General features: G+C 37.5%; 1 protein-coding gene across 1 annotated transcript in view; it reads right to left on the reverse strand.

Moving 5' to 3' along the window:
• The window catches only part of TTC27 (tetratricopeptide repeat domain 27), a 157442-nt gene that overhangs the window by 13432 nt on the left and 122759 nt on the right, over positions 1-21251 (reverse strand). Inside the window, exons 13-16 of the mRNA XM_049830890.1 lie at positions 16450-16677; positions 7864-7962; positions 6040-6092; positions 1678-1843 (exon numbers count right to left, since the gene is read on the reverse strand). Coding sequence (XP_049686847.1) covers positions 1678-1843; positions 6040-6092; positions 7864-7962; positions 16450-16677 — 546 coding nt within the window. The remainder of the gene's footprint in view (positions 1-1677; positions 1844-6039; positions 6093-7863; positions 7963-16449; positions 16678-21251) is intronic.

Below are 21251 nucleotides of genomic sequence, written 5' to 3' on the forward strand. Positions count from 1 at the left end.
GCAGCTCCCTGTTCCGATACAAAGATCAAACAATGGCCACATCTGCAGGGAAGGAGAAGTTACTCCACAAACCACCCCCAGGCCCCAAAGGCCCACAAACCGCTCATTCGCCTGACGAGTTCGGGTGCCGGCCCGAAGGAGGAGCAAGGATGATAAAAGGACACAAACTGAAGCCCCAGGTGCACCAGAACTGGACCCCTTGGCTGACTGAACCAACGCTGGACCCAGGACTGGTGAAATCTTTCTCTCTTCCTTCTTCTCTTGTTCCTTTTCCTTTTCCACAATCCCCACACCTCAACCCTTTAAGACATAAAACCATTGACCAAGTCTGGGACTAAGAGTGGATCCAGCCACCCCAGGCCCTTCTCTGAGGAAGAGTCTAGAAAGCAAGGGGGTCTGCTGTGAACCAACAGGAGGGATCTCCTTATTACCTGAATTGATGTATATGGTTACCCTGGGCTACGCGGTTTACAGAGGTAGTCTTATGCCAATTCCTGTTGTGAGAAACCCTGCCACCTACTACCACGCCTCCCCAGTTCCGTTTGCTTCTGTCACAAATAAAATCTTTAACTGATCGTTTGGTGTCGTTTCACCTTAATTTAGCCTGAGGGAATTTTGAATGAAACGCGACTCCCTGGTCTGTCCAGTCTGGATCGTGACATACTCATGTGCAATTTGTTATTAAAAAGTAATTTGAAAAAAGTTTTAAACATCCCTGCCCCCCATAAACAAATGAGATGTTTCCACAACCATAATTAATTCTCTCTGTTCTTTCTCCTCATCACTGAACTCAAACTCCCAAGATCCAGGAAAGCTACTTTTAATCATTTTATGGGATAAGAAAAGAAACATACTGCTGGGATCAATGACCAGCTGCAGCTGGGTCCTCTTACCCTGGTACTACACACAAACTCTTTAAGAGCTCATAAGCTCTTCAACCCGATCCATTAATTTTGCAAAGGCTTTTGGAGGTCTTTCACTACTCTGCTTAAGGGATTCTTCCTTTGGCTTGCCTGTCAGATTCATCTTGCTATTTTCACTGAGTGTACAGAACCTGCTTGGATCAGGACCTGGTTTTAGGCAAGGTAACATCCTAGCTGAAGCTGTTAAAGTAGGCTCTCAGGATATTGTCCAGAGCATGCATTTACAAACACAGAAGTTAATTGAACTACAGTGAAAGGTGAGCAAAATACTTCCTTTGTTTTTCTTTGTTCTGATTATTAAGAATCAACGTTCTGACTGTAATGCATCCAATCTATGAAACATAAATAACTTTCAAAGGCTCATTTGTGGAATTTTCAAACACATGGGAAAAGCTTACCTTTCTTTAAACTAAATAATTTATTTTTTTTCTGATACTAAAATATGCAGGAACAATATTGAAAGATGGAGTTATGCACTGTGTTTTATTTAAGAATAGCTCTTAAAACTGCAAGGATCATATTTGTCCTTCCACAAAGTCTGAGGCAATCTGGATGCAAAGGTTTTCCTTTTTGTCCATTTTCATTTTAAATTCTTAGTCTTACAGTCCAGATGCCACAAAATTAAATGGCTTGCCTACAAGCTTCACTGGTATGTGTACTGTCATTACTGATACTATTAACAGCAGAAATCTCTCTCTGTTCACAAGAAAAATTAATGAACATACAGGATGACTTAACACGAAAACTTCCCCACCTGTGTATCCTTGTACTTTTCTCTTAAGTCCATGAGCCGGTGATAAGCTTTAATTGCTTCTGAAAACTCTCCAACATCTGTACTGGTCAGAAGATAGTTCTCCCATATTTGCCAGTGCTCATAGTTGCACTTGAGAGCTTCTTGGAGGGTTCGAAATGCTTTGATTCTGATCAATAATAAAAAAAGAAGAATAGGAAAGAAGGTTCTATATTAAAGATTTAATACAGAAAATTTCTATATTAAAATCAGTTGGCATTGTATCAACTAAAAAGCTTACTTAAAAAATCTCATTTAGAAAAGAGTGCAAATGTAAAAGTTATTGTTCATAATTTACAACACTGATAATTCCTTAATCTCTCTTGCCAATTACTTTCTATCAGATCATTTCTATGTTAGCGCTCATAATTACATTTTGACAAAAAATTCTTTATAATTGTGACATCTATGTCAATATTTTCTTTTCTGAATTTTTAATTGGAACCATGAGAAAACAATCTCACTCATGCTGCAGTTGCAACACATGAAAAAATTAAAAATCACTGAGTTCGTGGCAGATGCAGAATGATATTCACTCATTTCATCACACAAAGGAAGGTTACTTAACAATAACAGCTTTTTGTGATTTATTTTAAACATTTGCATGTGGTAAATGTGCATACCCATTGCACAGAAGCCCAGCACTTTCAACCATTTTTTAATTATGTCATCTGGAAGCTTTACCTACACTCCCTGTTCCCTGATGCTACATTGCTCAGTACAAATATGTCACAGTGGCCCCAAACACTATTAGAGAACTTCACCAAAGGTGCTGCCCACCAAACCATCTCATAGTGGCAGGAGAAACTGTTGTGGAATAAAGGTGGAGAGAATAATTCCTATAAAGTCACTGACAAGTCAGGAAGCATCTTTATTTTTTCAAATGGATCCACTGCAGGCGACTCTACTATTCCCTTACTCAGGGAGAAAAGTAATGGCATTCTCTGGTAAGGAACATAAAGACAGTTTTGCTGAATCAAGTATATGGGCTGAAAGCAGCTGCCCTACAGTTTACAGAGGTATGACCTCCTGCACAACATGCAACCAATGCTGCCAGAGAGGAGGCAGAAGGAATAAGTCATCTTAATGCAATCTGAAGCAGATGTTGGTAAACTCTGAGTGCCTACTGTTGAAAGCTTTAAAAGTACTGCTAAAAGTTTCACTAAATTTGAAACTTTAAAAAAAGCTTTGTTAGAGACTAGAATGATACAGTTCTTAGGAGTTTGAGAGATTTAAGCTTACTTTCAGCTGGACAGTCATGATATGTAGAAAAAAACACAAAAGAATAAATTCCTTTAAATGAAAACTTGAAACAGAGTTTTCCCAGGCTGGTAAAAATCTTCTTTGAAAGAGGTATGGCGATAAATCTCCTCTTAATAAAGATCATATAAAGATGGCTTGTTATAAAAATTTGCAGTTCACTTGCTCTACTGCTTGAGTAAGTTGCTACAAGTGCTGTCTCTAAAGAAAGACAGCTCAAAGAAATTGTTGGTTGAGTTTCAAAAAGTGTTCAAGAGAATGTAAATGTCCTAGCCACGAAAAGGGAATATCTAACTAGTGGATCAGGCCATTAAAAGTTTGGAATGGCTGGGTCAGAGAAAAACGTAAATAACTGCCATAGTATTAAAAGACTTACCAAATACACGTGAAGAGAGATGACTAATAGAGCAAAATTATTGAAGGAAAACAGGTCATTTGGCAGAGCTATGGCAGAATAGTCCACAGGCAGGATCTTCCCACATTCATTCCCCTTTTATCTCTCTTGTGATATACTGATATATGTGATGCTGCCAGGTATATGTACTAACAGTTGGGACTCCTCCACTGTTAATAGTCTTAGTAAGAGATTTCAGACCCTGATTTTGACAGATTATATTAGAAAAGAACAGAGACCTGCTCCTTCCTCTGTGGATTTTGCTACAATGGAAGCTGGGATCTGCCACAGCTCTCTGACAGGCTGGAAGATGCTCTGGCTGACTGATGCATTCCAATCACCTAGAGAGACTGTTTCTGAAACTGCTCTTCAACATCTGCAGGAGTACCCTGTATGATCTTCCCCATCTTCTCAAAAAAGTTAAGAAATTATCATGAGGGCGGATGCCAATCAGATGGAACTGTGAAAATGTAGACAAGATACCAGAGGAATGGGATGGAAATTGTATTCCTCAAATCATCGCTCTTGCTACGCTAATAAAGTCCTATAGGTTCTCAGAACAAACTCCCTATGTATGTAATAAATCATATAATGATGTATCCTTAACCAGGGCAACAGTTAAACCAATTCATATCCAAACAGGAAAAAGTAGGCAGTACCAGTGCGTCACCTGTCTTGGAAACCAGGAATCCTTCACCCAATGGACAGAGGGCTAGTCCCAGTTTGTTCTGAGAAATATGAGATCTAGATTTCAAAGGCCTCCTGGCACCCAGAGAAGTTTTTCTGGTAAACTGAAGGGTCTGTTTACATCAAAACTAATTTTTCTGGAGGAAATTCAGAATACACAAAACTTCTAAACTCTTAAAAAGCAAACAAACCCCCAAAACAACAAAACCCCTTTCATTTGGGTGTCAGCAAGTTGTTTGCATACTCTTTTCAAAGAGACTTACACATTTTGTATTTGTCTGTGTATGAGACTACTAAGCCTTACCCAAATGCACAGTCCTTGACTGGGACTGATTTAAGAGCCTGGTTGGAGTAAAGCTTGATTTTGATGACTGAGAAAAGAAAACAATTAACTTAAATATCTTATTTTTGTTTTCCTTTTTTTAATCCTCCCCTCACTTTTCTTTTTTTCCTAGCAGGCTTGAAAAGTAAGAATTTACACTTTCACCAACGCTTAGCCCCACAAAAAAAATTATACTGAGTGAACTACTACAGATATCCTCTATTTTGACAGTGGGTCAAACTAACTCACACACAGTCTTGATCTATAAGTGACTACACAAATAATCAAAGGAGTTGCTATTCCACAGCAAATACAGGCCACACTCAGCTATCAGCATGTAATGCTCACATAAAGATTTCCTGTACACGTATTCCTCTCCCATGTGATTCCTGTGGGAAAAAAGCTCAGAAACATGCCTCCCTTTACTGCTTTTGATACAGTATCAAATAGGTCACAAGTTTTGTATGTATGTAGCAAGTTAAATCACAAGAGTAGATTAACAATAATAAAATTAAACCAATAAAGTTAAACTAATCACTCAGTAGTTTTTCAGCCTTGTAGTAGACGAACAGACAGAGAAATTATTTTGATTAAAGCTACTTTTATGAAATAAGCATGAGCCAGTACACTGAACATCTGACATACCCTTTTGAACTTTATGCAAAAGAAGGAACAATATCACACACAGTCTAAGACATTAAACTGGGCATTCTCAAGGCACTGCTGAAGATGAAAGGAACTACTGAAAAGGTAAAACAAGTTCTTGATTTCTACTACTTTTTAGTCTTGAGTGGTTATTCTAACCTTCATTTTCTCCTCCTTCCTGCTCCCATTAGCATATCAAACCATCTCTTGAATTCATTTATATTAATTCCCATATTTCCTTGGTATGTTTATCAATTTACCCTTTCATGTAAATTTACTCTTCTTTTTCTCTTTTCTAGTTTGCATCCTGACTGCGTAACTGTATAAACTGATGCCAGATTTTGAGTAAGGTTTTTAAAAATTTATCTTATTCTTTTGTTTCATTCTTTGGGGACAAGTTATAATGTGAAAATTCTTCTTAAATATTAAGTTCTTTCAGGTATTCTGCATTTACAAGTAACTTTTATTACATTGAGCTGAAATACAAAATAAGAAAGGGAGTCCATTTAGGTCAAAGCTGCTTGTACTAATGGTTAATTTGGAGGGAAAAGAACAAGTGAGCTAGTGTGTGTGCAGGTTTCCATCTGCTTTTGTAATATAAAAAATAAACTGCCTGTTTTTCCCTTAAATCTACTGAGATTAATGTAGTATGAATTGACATAAGTCTGAATATATAGTTTGCTTGAAATGGACATATCTTTTTAACTTCATAGTCAAATTAGTTTCAATAACTTCAATATGAATGTCTTGCACTGGTACTTTCTACATCATAAATACTTTTAACAAGAAAAAAGTGTAGAGTGAGAGGTTGCTACTTTTATAAAGCTTATGAAACTCTTATTTCCTGTAAAATGAAATATGTTATCAATGATCCAACCTGGGAGAGAGAACTAAAGGGAAAAGAATTACAAAATATGAGGTAACCACGTTATAAGAATAAAAAAGTCAATGTCAAAAAAAGAAAACCCCAATTATTTATTTTGGAAGCAGTATCTTCTAATCCTTTTGAAGTACTTACTTCTGTTTTAATCTGATATAAGCAGTTGATAAATTGTTCCAGGCCTCAGCATTCTGTAATGATAAAAGAAGTACCAAAAAAAATTATTCACTTACATTATGCTCACTTGATAATATACATAAATGAAACTACTGTGAAATATCGACTTTACTAATCACACATATTAACACATTTTCTACAAGGCAGTCAAAATATTACATTGAAATAGAAAATATATTAAAATAGAAATACATAAATAAATATTATTGACTAGAGCAACAATCAGGTATATAAATACCAATTAACTGTTTTCTGGTTGGAATACACTAAGTCAGCTCTTGCCTTCAGTTTAAACTGCAAACAGGCATCCTCTTCTGGATCTAGCTGGGATGGCTGGAGAGGTCAGTGCTCCCAGCAGCTCATCACTTCTCACTAGCTGGATGATACTTACCTGCACTGCTCTGTTAGTGCTAAAAATTATCTGAATGTCCCCTAACACATATCAGGCAAAACTAACACAGTTAGTTCCAACAGTGTTTTCAACTGTTTTAGCTGAAAAGGATTACGGAGTGCTCAGACAATCTTTCCTCTTGTAAAACCAGCAGAGCCATGTACACAGACCATTCCTGCCCATCGCTTTACACTGCCATAAATTTGAAGCCACACCACTGAATTCAGCTAAGTGACAACTAGTATAAATTTGAACAACAGAATCTGGGTACTCAATGAATTGTACTCTCGTACTGAGTACAGCTCCTCAGGCTTAAGGAGCATTTAAATCATGTTGGGAAACCTTTTTGAGGCTTAATTCATGAAAATGGTCATTACATTTCTGCAGATCAGTGTATAAGGGTAGGTTTCACCTCCATAACTAAGAGCCATCCCAGCATCCTTTACTCACAAAAGAAATACCACTTAACCCACTGAGAAGCCAGTTGGCTTGCTCATATTAATGCAATCAAGTACAGGCACCAGAGATAAGTGAATACAATTTTATTATCTACTTAGAAGTAAATCTACTGTACTGAAATAAACAAACAAAATCTATATATAAAGTAAAAATTCCAGTTAATTACAGGGTTGTCTCTATGTACATTTTTTCCCCCAAGTAAGTTATTTCATTTTATAAATAAAGAAAAAAGAATACTCTGTCACCTTTCACTGCTCTCTCATTCTTTTCCCCATAAGAAAAGAATGAATAATAGTTTCTATCAAATAGGTACCATTAACTCCGAGCAAACAACATGCTGGCTGGCAGTCAGGCCTTTTGACAAAAGTATTGCCAGTGCATTCCCGAGAGGTAATCCTGCTGACGATTCTGCTATCTCAATGCACAGTCACACTCAAACACCAAGATTGTACACATGCTTGCCCTGTGCATCCTGAAAAACTGGCTAACAAGCTCCATTCTCCCTGTGCTCATGAGCTATATAGTTACAAATTTACCTGTCATGCAACCACTTCTTTGACTTTTTTTCAGGAGAATTTGATTACTTAAGAGAACTAAGTATTTTAATTTATGTTTTTTCTTTTATCTCTCTTTTTAGCACTCCTCACAGTCTACTTATTCCCTTTTCTCTGTTTTAGCAATGTATGCAAGCATAAAGGAATTTTTTGCCTAAATGTATTTTAACATTCATACACACATACTTGGACAAATTTAAGTATTGGGCAAGTATTTTTATGATGCCTCATGACAAAAATATATCCTTCATGCACAAGTTTAATTTATTCAAAGGGTTAAGGTTTAAACAAGTTTTTCATTATTGCTTTGCTTGTTTATAATGAAAACATTCTTGTTGCTTTTAGATAAGCCATCTGAATCGCTTGTTGAAAAGTACATACATCTGGTTCCAATGTCACACAGCGCTGAAATGCTTTGGCAGCACCTTCGTAGCCTTCTAAAGCAATGTATGCGCAGCCCAAGGAAAACCATACACCTAGCTGGAGAGAAAAAATGGATGATTACATATATACATATTTATCCACAAAATAAATAATTTTGCCTGGATGCTTGAACACACACTATTCGTGCTGATTTTACCCGATTTTCAGCTATCTTAATAGTATTGCATTGAAATAAATAGTATCCAGTATGCAGAACACAGGAAAACTTTAGGTTCAAAGTTTTAATAAATATGGATAAACAAAGGTGTTGGCTATATATAAAGACCACTTAGTGACATGTGAAGTGCTCTTTAACAGTGCATCTTCATTTAGAGAAGAAAGTGATAGCTATTTAGAGGTTTGCCTATTTTTTTTTAACTTGTGAAAAAATCTACACTCACTTTATAGTATTACAGTTAGGTCAAATGGTAAATACTAGGAAATGTATTTCAAGGAAATTGTATTTTACAAGAAATATTTCTAATGGCTAAACATGAACATTTCAAAATTATAGCTCTTTTTACTTGTCAGAATATCAATCTTCTCTAGCTTATAATGCCATGTTTAGAGATAGAAAAGTATTTAATGCCTTGCGTAGAGAATAGAACTTTACCAGTTCAATAATCTTGCATTGTAAGTCTTTAGTTGTTACACCCAAATACCTCTCATACATACAGATTCAACCAGGAAGAAGAGCTCAGCACCTCCCTCTCCACTTCCCCTCAGGAAGCTGTAGAGAGCAATGAGGTGGTCCCTCAGCCTCCTTTCCTCCAAACTAGACAAACCCAAAGTCCTTAGCTGTTCCTCATAGGACATTCCTTCCAGCCCCTTCACCAGCTTTGTTGCCCTCCTCTGGAAGCATACAAGGGCCTTCACATCCTTCTTAAATTGTGGGGCCAGAACCGTACACAGTACTCAAGGGGGGGCCACACCAACACTGAATACAGCAGGATAATGAGCTGGTTATACTGTGTTTAATGCACCCCAGGATGTTGGTTTGCCCTCTTGGCTGCCAGGGCACACTGCTGACTCATACTGAACCGGCTGTCCAGTGATAGGACACATAAGAATGGTTCAAAGCTGTCCCAGGTTTACACTGGACGTTAGGGAACATACCTTTACTGAGAGGGTGGTCAAACACTGGAACAGGCTTCCTAGAGAGATGGTCGATGCCCAAAGCCTGTCAATGTTTAAGAGGCAGTTGGACAATGCCCTTAATAACATGCTTTAACTTGGTCAGCCCTGAATTAGTCAGGCAGTTGGACTAGATGATCATTGTAGGTCCTTTCCAACTGAAATAGTCTATTCTATTCTAAATAATAGCAAATATAGGCATAAATTGCAGCAAATCAAATATGCATTTTCATAGATCTTCAATAGCAAGTTCCTGATTTGACACACAGTTAATTCTCAAAGAGCTGCAAGTTAAGCAGTACTACCTTTTAGAAAAGGTCTGTAATTCAGAAAAGTATTAAATCCCAACTACATTGACAGAACATCTTCTGACAGCATTATGCTGTTTAAATGTATGCAGTCAAAATCAAACAGGACATTTTATAATGTGCTGCAAAATCATTCCAGGTAGTATTACTTAATGCAATAAACTCAGCTGTTTCTCTATTCTAAATAAAACTTAAACAGGTTTTCTTGGAAAAGTTTTTGAGAGAGGGAAGAAGGTTGGGAAGAGGAAGATGGAAACCCAGGTTACATTAACTCTAATTTATATTGCACAACAACATATTACTTGTCAAGATGTCTGATTAATGTTTATATTCTCTTGTGTTCTGGGTACTAGCTCTGAAGCAAGCAATTCTGATAACACTGGTTCTTTGTAGGAAACTGTAATGGCTATTTAAATACAAAAATGTTACCTTAAAAAACATTGGCAAATCAGAGATTTTACAGGGTTGAGGATAAAGCTGTTGGTTCATGTGCAAGGAGATACAACCTCTACAGATTAATTGCAAACTCTGTAGCAGATATTTTTGCACTTCTCTCCAGATCAGACTCATTTTTCTGTCTCTGAGACCCAACTTAAAATCAGTAACAAGGTATCGACTCCTGACTTACCTGCTATAGAGTTCATAGTTAACCTGCTTCAAAACTTAGATCCCAGAGCACAAATGTATGACATTAATCCCTGTCAGATCTGGCACCCTGGCGGGCAGTCTTCATGATATCAATAAAACAACTGAACAAGCTTGGCAATAAAGACATCCTTTTGCATTTGAGGGTGTACGTGGGTGGCCCATCCTCAGAGCATATGGATGAATAGGTGAAGATAGAACTGCCAATTACATCTGGCCTCGGCAAACATGAAAATCTACTTTTCAGCATTGTCAGGCTGTCACCTTTCATGATCCTTGAACTCATCATTCAAAGAAGAAACTGCACAGGAAGAGAAAACAACGTTTCCCAAATCTCAGAGGGCAAAATTAATAGGAAATAAACTTTTAGTCAATATCATTTTTTAAGCCTCCATCAAGTTTCCAGAAGTCCAGCACTCCCACATGGCTGCTACCTCATTAACTCCCCTATATTGGTTTTGTGGGGCAAGGTTTTGGTATGGGGGGGGGTGTGTGTTACAGGGGTGACTTCTGTAAGAAGCTGCTGGAAGCTTTCCCTGTGTTCGAGAGAGCCCAGACCAGCCGGCTCTAAGACGGACCCGCCGCTGGCCAAGGCCGAGCCAATCAGCGATAGTGGTAACGCCTCTGTGATAACATTTTTAAGAAGGAAAAAAAGTTGGGATGGGGAGAAACAGCCGCCGGACAGAGGAGTGAGAACATGTGAGAGAAACAACCCTGCGGACACCAAGGTCAGTGAAGAAGGAGGGGGAGGAGGTGCTCCAGGCGCCGGAGCCGAGATTCCCCTGCAGCCGATGAGGAAGACCACGGTGAGGCAGGCTGTCCCCCTGCAGCCCATGGAAGTCCACGGTGGAGCAGATATCCACCTGCAGCCTGGGGAGGACCCCACGCTGGAGCAGGTGGGTTCCCGAAGGAGGCTGTGACCCCATGGGAACCCCGCGCTGGAGCAGGCTCCTGGCAGGACCTGCGGATCTGTGGAGAGAGGAGCCCACGGAGCAGGTTTTCTGGCAGGACTTGTGACGACCCCATGGGGGACCCGCGCTGGAGCAGTGTGCTCCTGAAGGACTGTACACCGTGGAATGGACCCATGCTGGAGCAGTTCATGAAGAACTGCAGCCCATGGGAATGGCCCATGTTGGAGAAGTTCGTGGACGACTGTCTCCCATGGGCAGGACCCCACGCTGGAGCAGGGTAAGAGTGTGATGAGCCCTCCCCCTGAGGAGGATGAAGTGGCAGAAAATAATGTGTGATGACCGTAAACCCCATCCCTGTCCCCCTGTGCCGCTGGGGGGGTTTGGTAGAGATATCTGAGAGTGAAGTTGTGCCTGGGAAGAAGGGAGGGGTGGAGGGAAGGTGTTCTGAGATCTGGTTTTATTTCTCATTACCTTACTCTGGTTGATTTGTAATAAATCGAGCTAATTTTCCCCCAACTGAGTCTGTTTTGCCCGTGACAGTAATTAGTGAATGATCTCTCCTGTCCTTATCTCGACCCGCAAGCTCTTTGTTATATTTTTCTCTCCCCTGTCCAGCTGAGGATGGGGGAGTGATAGAACAGCTTTGGTGGGCACCTGGCGTCCAGCCAGGGTCAACCCATCACATCCCCTTTCTCTTATTTCTAGATCAATAACTTTTTGGACATGAAAACTGGAGGTAGAGATGGGACCAATCAAGTATGAAATTGAAGGCTAGCTCCTAATCTATAGCTCAGGATACAAGTTAAACAGTGCTTCTGTAAAGGGTGAGAGAAAAACAATCACTGCATTTTTAAGAATTCTAATGAGTAACAGCAGCACAGTCTCACTTCTGAGTTTGTGCTTCCAGAATCAGATTTGACTAAAACTTCCACCATTTTAATTTTTTGAGGCTGATGGTGAGCAGCTACATCTCTCAGGAACTGGCTTACCAATGCTTAAGGAGTTGACAAGCTTTCTCAAGAAAAAGTTACAGCATGAGGAGAAAGTAATGATTCTTTACTTCTGCGGAGAAAAGCTATATAAGCAGGTACCTAGTAAAAACCATACAGTGACTGCAAAGAATGATAAATAATTTTAATTTCTTAATAATTTGAAACAAGATGTTTTGCCTAGCAGTAACTATGTATGAAGGTTTTGACTGAACGGAAAAAATATGAGAACCGAACATGATGGAGAAGGTTGGGAAAGGTGTCCAAAAGGGATCCTTTAGCAGATGAGATAAAAAGTCTCTGTGGTGGGAATTAAGTCAAGGAGCCTCATGAGATGCTATGATGTGAAGGCAAAAAGTATACAGAAAATGGAATAGGTCGTGCAGATGGAAGAATGTCATTATATGTTAAAAAAACCCTTCACTATCAATCATATAGAAAATTAACTGTGTAAACGTACAACAGAACTGGTATGGATTAAAATTTCAGGCCTCAGTAAAAAAGCAGTATAAAGACTGTATCTCAGAATACTTGACCAAAGTGGAGAAGGTAAGCTGCTGGGGGATATCAGAAGGCTGTGAAAATAGAAATCCCAGAAAATACAGGGAGATTTCAATTATTCCACATAGTTTAGTAAATAACATAATTTATGAAATTCCAAGGCTAAATTTTTTAGATATGAAGAAGCTAGTCAGAAGACAGTACTTACCTTGATCCTGACCAGTATGAATGATCAGGTTCAAAATGTTACCATACAAAAGATACTTTATGTAATGTATGTAGATTCACTAGTCCTTCAAGAACAAAGGCAACTCATTTAATACAGAGGATGTTAAATTTAAGAGCTACTTAAAATGGAAAAGTTATGTTAAAAAATAAAAGGGGCAGCTAAAAGACTAAAGGTCTGCAGAAGATTTGAAACACTTCAAGACAAGACATTTCAAGGCTTGGAGCAACTACATATTGTCATTCAAAAAGGCTCTAAAAAGATTAGACAATCATAACAGTTAAAAACCAAATAAAGGAGATTATTAGAATAAGAGGACATACTTCAAAAGCTAGTGTTCTAGTCAAATGAGAAAGCTGGAAAAGAACAAGTCTGACAGGTTAAATGAAAAAAAAAAAAAAAAAGGTAGCTGTGTAAAAAAATCAAACAAAACCAACCAAACAGAAAAACAAAGTTCATTGCCTTTGATCTACTATAGCAATGAAATGGTATTTTATCATCCCTTAGACATCTGGAAAGGGAGCATTAATTTCTTCCACAATATAAGTAGTACAGTAACTATTTACTAATATATTTAGGATACAGTTTAAGAACGGACTTAAGCTACTTTTTGTGGAAAGAATGGTAAGAATTCCCTTTTTATTGGGGAGGGCATGAAACCTGTCGATCCCACTACCTGGTGTAACAACTGCTCTGAGGACTATGACTGACTGAAAGGTAGTGTTAAGGAAAACTTAATCCAAAGTTCAAAAAAGATTTTTGTCAAGGCTTGTAGAACTACGTTAAAGTTCTTTTTTGGAAATAAAAAAATGCATTGGCTAGAGGTTCAAATGTCGCAACTGATTGGAAAAACACATGGAAATGAGCTGTAAATTTTTATCCTTTTCAAAACTGAAGACAGTGACCAGCAAAGGAAGATAATTTAGGCTTGGACTCTGTTAAAACTTGCCATCAGGAATTTCCAGGCAAGTCTTTAGTAAGTCTAAATGATTATGAAATGCTTTAAGAAAGTCTAAACAATTCTCTCATATTAGTGGAAATATGGTTCCAAACAAACCTAATTATGGTATAGCCAAATACTTAAAAAAGAAAAAAAAACAAACCATATATCTGAAGAAACTTTCTTTTGTATTTTTAAAGAATTTCTACTATTTGCATATGGCAAATACATACAGATCTTTTTTTCAGAATCCAGTAAACTCTTCAGTACAATACTCTTAGGAGTACAGCAGCGTTAGTTTAGAAACAATCTATATCCTGTACAGCAAAACTGGTTTTTGGAGTTAGAAATTACAACAAAATTTTTAGAGCTCTAGTTGAGTGAAATCCCAGCTAAGTACCTTTTTAATTACTCATTTTTGGCATCATTTATCTCCCTTATAATTCAGTTTCTTTTGAACACAACACACTGACAGAACATACTATAGTTTTAAGTATAGAGACTTTTATCACAATTTCCAATGACAGAGTCTAGCTCAACTCGTTTAAGTTACTTTTACTATTACAAGATGAATGAGAAGGAGAATTGTTGAGAATAAGCCTCTCATTGCATTGTCCAAAACTTTAAATTCCAGATGTAGTTGATGGCAAGCTGACTTCTAAAGTGTGACTGTTTTCCCAAATTGGAGAGAGATCACTTCTCTTGCTTCACACCCAAGAAAATTAGCCTGAGAGGTTATGAGCCAAATAGTCTAGCACAAAAGAGGATGATTCTCTTCTCGCAGACTGTGACATGAAGAAGAATGGTGTGGGCACAAAAAGGGTGCTATGAACACTCTTATTTCTGGAAAATTCAAACGTGAAGTGACTGGATATAGATAACCATACACTGTTCAGCACAAGAACTAACAAATCCGTAATTTATCAAGCTGTAAGTTTTGTTATGCAGACGTTCACCGCTGGAGAACTGACGACATGAGCTCTTTGATCTCTGGAATTGTTTCAGTCCACCCTTGCAAGATGCTCGCAGTGAAACTGCAAGAGAAATGCATCTGTCATCCACTAGGCATGTACTAGAACAAGTAATTCTGCGAGCAACAGTGCTAATGAAGAAAAGTTTTGGATCTATTTGAACTGTAAGACTTTCATTCCTTTGTGGATTCTCCAAAGTCTGATATGGTGGTTGGGTCATACTGCAAAGACCTACCTCAGAGACCTCAACCAAATCTGACCAGTTGGCCAAAAAGAGTACACAAGATTAAAGGAGGGTTGACAGAGAATGGTTTTACCCATTAGGTATTTTGAGGAATCGCTTGCTGCAGTCTAAAAATCCCTTCCTCCAAAAAGGTTTGATAACCACACACACAAAAATTTCATTGTAATAGGGAGTCCTTGTTTACCTGATAAAATATTCATAATTCTGGGAACAATTAATCAATTAATATTTTCCTTGTCTTAAAGTCCTTGCATCTAGAATCACCTTCCTGTCTGCTCTTCAAACACAAGACATCCTGGAATAGGAAACAATTCATTTCTGTAGTGACAGAATACGGATAGACTTTAGAAGGCAGTGATATGTCAATCCAAACTATCCAATTGCTCAATCTATTTGTTTGAAACAATTCATCTGAATCTTAAATAGAGCTTCCCGAGCAAGAAGAGGAGGAAATGTTTGCTTTCCTAGATGGACTGGCTTATTTTTTTTGGATTGCCTTTCAGTTTAAGCTTCCTTTGGATAGGACACAAAATAAAAAACCATCTCAGCAGAGTTTTTCTCAGTTTTGAGCCCTGAAGGCCATCTTCTGCAGCCCTTTATTATTTGGGAGTCCTCTGGATTTCAGTAAGGCTCCTAACTGAGTAATATATATTTTGTTGCCATTTCCTGAGTAAGAGAACTGAAAGACAAGGGGAGCATTTTTGTTCATTTTGCTATCCATTCTAAAGGTGTTTATAAGTTATCTGGAGTTCACTTGAATAAGAACAGGACTCTGATTCACTGGAATAAAATACGTCATTGAAATAAAAAAAAAGCTTCGGGATAAATGATTTGAAAGGCTGGAGGCCTTTAAAATTTTTTCTACAGCAGAAGTCCAGCTAGTTATGTGGAACTCAAACCAGCAGCTTAGGCAGTATTCTTTGGAGAGCAAGAAAGAGGAATATCCTACTTTTTGCATGGACATGGAAATGGCACAATTTATATACATAAACAACCACAAAGTTGTTCTAAATTCTCAAGACCTTTCACAAGGTGGACCTTATTGGGATGGGATGTAGTGGCTGAGAAACTGAAACAAGATTAAAAAAATTGTCTGCAGAACAGCTTGCATAGGATCTATCAAAATAACCAGCTTCATCAAGAGAAGTCTTTTGACTGTGGTTTCAGTTTTGATGCATTACTGTAATAAAACCTACTGCCATCACAAGTGTAACACAAAGCTTCTCAGTGACTCCAGAGCAGGGCAGACCAGAATACTTGAAAAAGGTTTCTGTGAAATAGAGATCAGAGTTTGTAACTCAAAGCCAACAGACAAGGCAAAAGGATAATTTCATTAAAATCTGTACAGCATTGTTCATGTAACTATTTTGCTTAACACTTGCTCATGATTTATTTGATGATAGTTATTAATTTTCAATAGCTTGATCTCTTTGAAATAGAAGAGCTGTACAGGCAAAGAATTAGGTGTATGCAAGGACCTGAATGCAAAAGGATGTCTTCATTTCATTTGCTACTGTTTTTAGTCAGGCTTCCAAGTACGTGGTAAAAAATTTGCTAATAGTAATGAGCTGTTACTTTCACAATTGTGCACAGAATTGCCTTTTAAAAAAGTGTGTCATCGTTAAAAACTGAACACACCAACTAAAACAAAGCTATATGTGTATCATTTCCCAACCTGCATAGGGTTGATCTGCACTGAACGTTCAAAGCACTTCACACATTCCCTGAATTCCCGGTTGCGGAGATGGAGGAGGCCTTTGGAGCGCTGGGCGCGGGCGCTGCGGTGCCTGGAGAGCTCCCAGGCCTTGTCATAGTACTGGTGATCTTTAAGAACATCACCAAGCAAACAATATAATCCTGGTGTTTCCTTTTTCTCTAACTCCCGCCTGAGTATTTCTTCCGCCTGTTAAAGAACAAGGAGAAATCAATATATAATGGGACAATTTATTTTCAGTTAATCACCTACCTGAACAAATACCACTTTAGCACCTCGCAATCATCAGTTGAAGACTAAGTAGGAACATTAAGGAAATAGTAACTTGATCCAACACAGCATCAAAGATAAAGTCTAGAGAGAATCTGTTTCAAAACTGTTTTTTTTTAAAAAAACCCCACACTTCAACATCAACATAATATGGTGGCTTTTGGTTTAATACAGCAAGGAGAATGTAAAACAAGAAGCAGCTTGAGCAAATATCAGTCCTGGACATCAAACCTACACCTACTTCATAGCAATGCAGTATCAGCACCATTAAGGTATGTGCAATCCTAATAGTTTATCATCTGTATTTTTTATATATCCTAATAAGTACTCTTGCAATGACTGTCATTCCTTTATCTCTAATTGCTCTTTTCTGAAAATAGTTATTTCCATTCAATTATGTCTGAAGACACGTCCACTTTCATCCTGTTGGTTTTGGAAATGCTACTCTTTTACATAAGATGCAGAAGTTATAAATTTATCTAAATATTTGAGATAAAATGTATTCAGAAATATACAGTATTATGGAAAAGAAGACACAAGCTGGGTCTCCCAGACATCTATTATGGGCTGTAACCAACTTTCAAAAGCTCTTTATCTCAGGGCCACTATCTTGCTCTAACAATAAAATTATTGTTTCTCTTTTAAACAAGAGATAGTCTACTTTCTGTGGCTTTTTGAAAAGATAAATACACTGGACAGACGATCTGTTGTTCAGACTGAACTCTTACCTCAGTCCCCTGCTGCAAAAATGTAACATACATAATTCAGCTCAGTATAATTTTTCTATTAGAAAATATCTATTGGAACCATCTGAACCAAGAAAGATCCAACACAGCCTGCCACAGAATTAAAGTTTGACATTGTAACACTAGTCATTCTTCTATCATAGCTAGTTTATCTAAAAGGAAAGCTGAGTTCCTCTCTGCATTTAAATGATAACTGCTTTTCTTGTTTCTATAAGAACCGTTTTCATTGCCATTCAGATGGTCTCTAGAGAATAAGTCTCTTCCTCCAATCAGTAAAATTCATTGATCCTGTCTGAAAATCATCTTTAGAAAAATGACTTTGTTTTACTTTGTTTTGAAATATTTAATGCATACTAATTTAAATACTTCATTTTTACGGTAATTTTTGTTAAATAAAGTGACAGTAAAGCCTATAAATATTTGAAGTGCACAAAGGTGAGGAAGGCATGTATTGTTTAGGTTGCTAAAGTGATCTTAAACTAGAAAAAATGGAATCCCAATAAGAAAAAAAATTAGTGGCTGAATATTAGGAAAATAACTTAATGGCAAGTGTTTTTAAGTGCCTATGGAACGGTTCTCCAAAGAAAGCCAAAGAAACCATTCCTTAAAATTTAGAATTGGCCTAGTCAAAGCACTAGAAAACCTGGCCTAACAAGAAGCCTGCACTTGCAGAGGGTTTGGTTGAAGGGCAGTTTACTTCCCCTTCCCTGCCATAACAGGATTAAAGAAACATATATTAATAATAGGTCTTTAAGATGATTTTTTTCTAGAGCAGAGAGAACTGGGTGCTTTATTATTGCAGCAATCACACTAGGCACCAAAAGGTATGGGGTTTTTTCCCCTTCAGATAAAGAATAAAAGACTGAAATGTTGCTGTGTAACCCACAGCTATGAGATGAAAAATGCATTGGATGCTGCTGCTTTACCTCTTCCTCTGCAGGGCACTCCTGAGCTCAGATTGCTATTCTGTGGCAGTGCATAGTACTAATCATACACTAGACTAGAAAGCCAACCATTCACTAACTCCATTTCACATTTAAGAGCATAAAACCATCATGTTCTGGTCTAAGCTTACAAGAATTTATTGCCAACATAAATATTTCAGCACACGGATAAAACAGAGAATTAAATAAGCAGAAGTCTGACTTTCTTCATCTCATTAGCTATCTGATCACCTCTCTGGCACGTTACAAACCTTTTTTATTACTTAAATCTTTAAAGGCTAATACAAAGGATCATAACTACAACCTAAAAAATAACAGGATTCTCAAAACATTTGTTGTTTGTCTTCTACAAAACCAGGTGATACTTTAAAACTGGATTTCTCATTTTGCACAGGCTTTTGTGAAGAAAAATATTCCTTTCTCCTTTGTAGTAAACTATTTTCAAAAATGCACATTTAATCTTTGATAAGAACCCTGCTTCTGCAAAAACCAAATCTTGTCTTAACAACAAAAAATAGTATCAAGAGACATTTTCCTCCCAGCTCACACAAAGTACATAAAAGAAATATAACCACTATAGATTTATTCTTACCTATTAAACAGATATTAATGATTAATTTGCATGCTTTATAACTAAAAATTATATCTAAATTAAATAAGCTTTGGTAAGAAAATTATCAATTAAAAGCTACCTAAAAAGAAAAAAATGAAGCTGTATAACCCTTGCGGACTGAAACAGAAGTAATTATAACACTGCTTTTCACAGAATGGTATGCACCAGAATGGATGGAATTCAATACTCAGTTCAAAAGTCAGTTGATTTAAACATAAGAGAGATTTAGGCTCTTATCTTGCTTTCTGGACTAATACAGTTGTTATGGGAATTAAACAGGCAATGCTTCACAAAAATCCACAATCAGTAAAGAGGGTTCTGTTTTAAATTAAAGATGGTGCCTTTTTATTACTCACTACAGAAACTCCTGGAAACCAAATTTAAGATTCAACCAGCATTTGGCTTCCCAAACCTAAACTTCCACTTGCCATCTCATCCACTTGTTCCCATGCTTTTATTTTCTTTGTTTCCTAAAAGACCCTATTAGCCTTACTCTTCACACATCTACCAGTTCTATTATTTGACAATTCAGTCCTTTCCTAGTTCAAAGTTTTTCCTAAAATGCTTTCATCTTTTCTGCTTGCATGTTAGTTGCTTGGCTACCAGAGAAGTAGCATGAAGAAGCAGAACAGATGAGCATGGAAAGACGTAGTGAGGGAAAAGGAAAGCTCTTCAGTTTTCACGTCATCTTCCCTGTAACTTCATGCACAATCTTGGGCAAGCCATTTACTCCTCTTTCTCAATTTTGTAGCTACATATAGGAGTGCTCAAGTCTGTTATGATATGTAGTGGAAATCAAGTTATTGAACGAGCTCATGCACTAATCAGTATAGTACTACTTGACTTTGCATCTGGGAAGCATTTCCTGAATTTAAAGGTGAGATTCTGAGATCTTACCATAATTGTGTTTCCTCACTCAAACGTTTTGAGATATCTGTGTCATGTCATGACGAGAAAAATAACTCTGTAGAATGTGGATCGCTGGGTATGTTGGTCTAAAATCAGACCATGCTGTTTACTCTGAGGAGGTGACAGAACAGGGATAGGATTGAAAAGAGTGTTGTAAAACAGAATACCAAGGTGATGCTAAAAGGTAGATCCCATGAATTTCTCAAAGGTCGGCAGCTACCATGCTCTAGAGCTCCTGCAAGGGAGAAAGACCTCACTTCTGTTGGAAGAACTGAAAATTCACATCTCTGGTTCATCTCTTCTTTTTTCTTTAGCAGGGAAATAGTATAATTTTTAGTGTATTATCTAATTCCAGTGAGGTTGAAGAGACCTCTTACACCTTAACCAAAGAAAGTTGTCTGACATAAATAATATTCCCAAGATCTCTGGGTCCCCCTCACAGTTAAAAGAAGGGAGAGGGACACTTTTCAACACCAGTTTTCACTACACACATTGAGATTAGTGTCTCTTTGGCAACAAGTCTGTTAAAGAAATACAATGAGTAAAAGACTGGAATGAGAAAGCCACAGCAACTATCAACATAATGTGCATTCACATTTTATAATACTTTTAGTGACATCTTACTTTGCAAAATTTGTGCTGCTACATGGATCTGTTATACCCGAGTGAATTATGTATTTCCCAAGTACATAATGTGGAGCTTTGCATAGCCTTATCTACATGCTCTGTTTCTTTGTCAGTGCATAATTCAAAAGTAGTAGGAAGAAACATATTACTTTGATGAAATACTCATCAAACGCATTGATATTGCTGATCTCTGGCTGTTTTATTAGATTTTTCAGTATTTAAATTCAGGTTTCCTATATAAAAGCATTTGTGAGTGAAAAACATGCCGAAGTTTAATAGAGTTTGTTCTTTTGGGCACATATATGCTAAACTTTAATGACATGAACGTCCACTGAACAACCTATTGCTCTAGTAGATTCTTGTGCATTTCTAAAAGATTAACTACCATGTTTAAAAACGTAAAAACATTTTTGATAAATACAAACAGTTCACACTCTGAAAACTTTCTGACAAGGAGCACAAATAGTCACTCCCCTTGGTATACAGCTAAATGTTGCTAATTTTCTGGCTTTTTTGGTCTGAAGCTAGGTTTTTTTTCTGGCACTACTGTTACTTAGCACTTACATAGCATTTTCTGTTTTTCAAAGCACAGCACAAACCCTCATTCTGAAAGCATTTCTAAGCAGTTTCCTGTGTCAGATATCCTGTCCTATT

This window comes from Accipiter gentilis, chromosome 28, assembly GCF_929443795.1.
Source record: "Accipiter gentilis chromosome 28, bAccGen1.1, whole genome shotgun sequence".
Lineage (NCBI taxonomy): Eukaryota > Metazoa > Chordata > Aves > Accipitriformes > Accipitridae > Astur > Astur gentilis.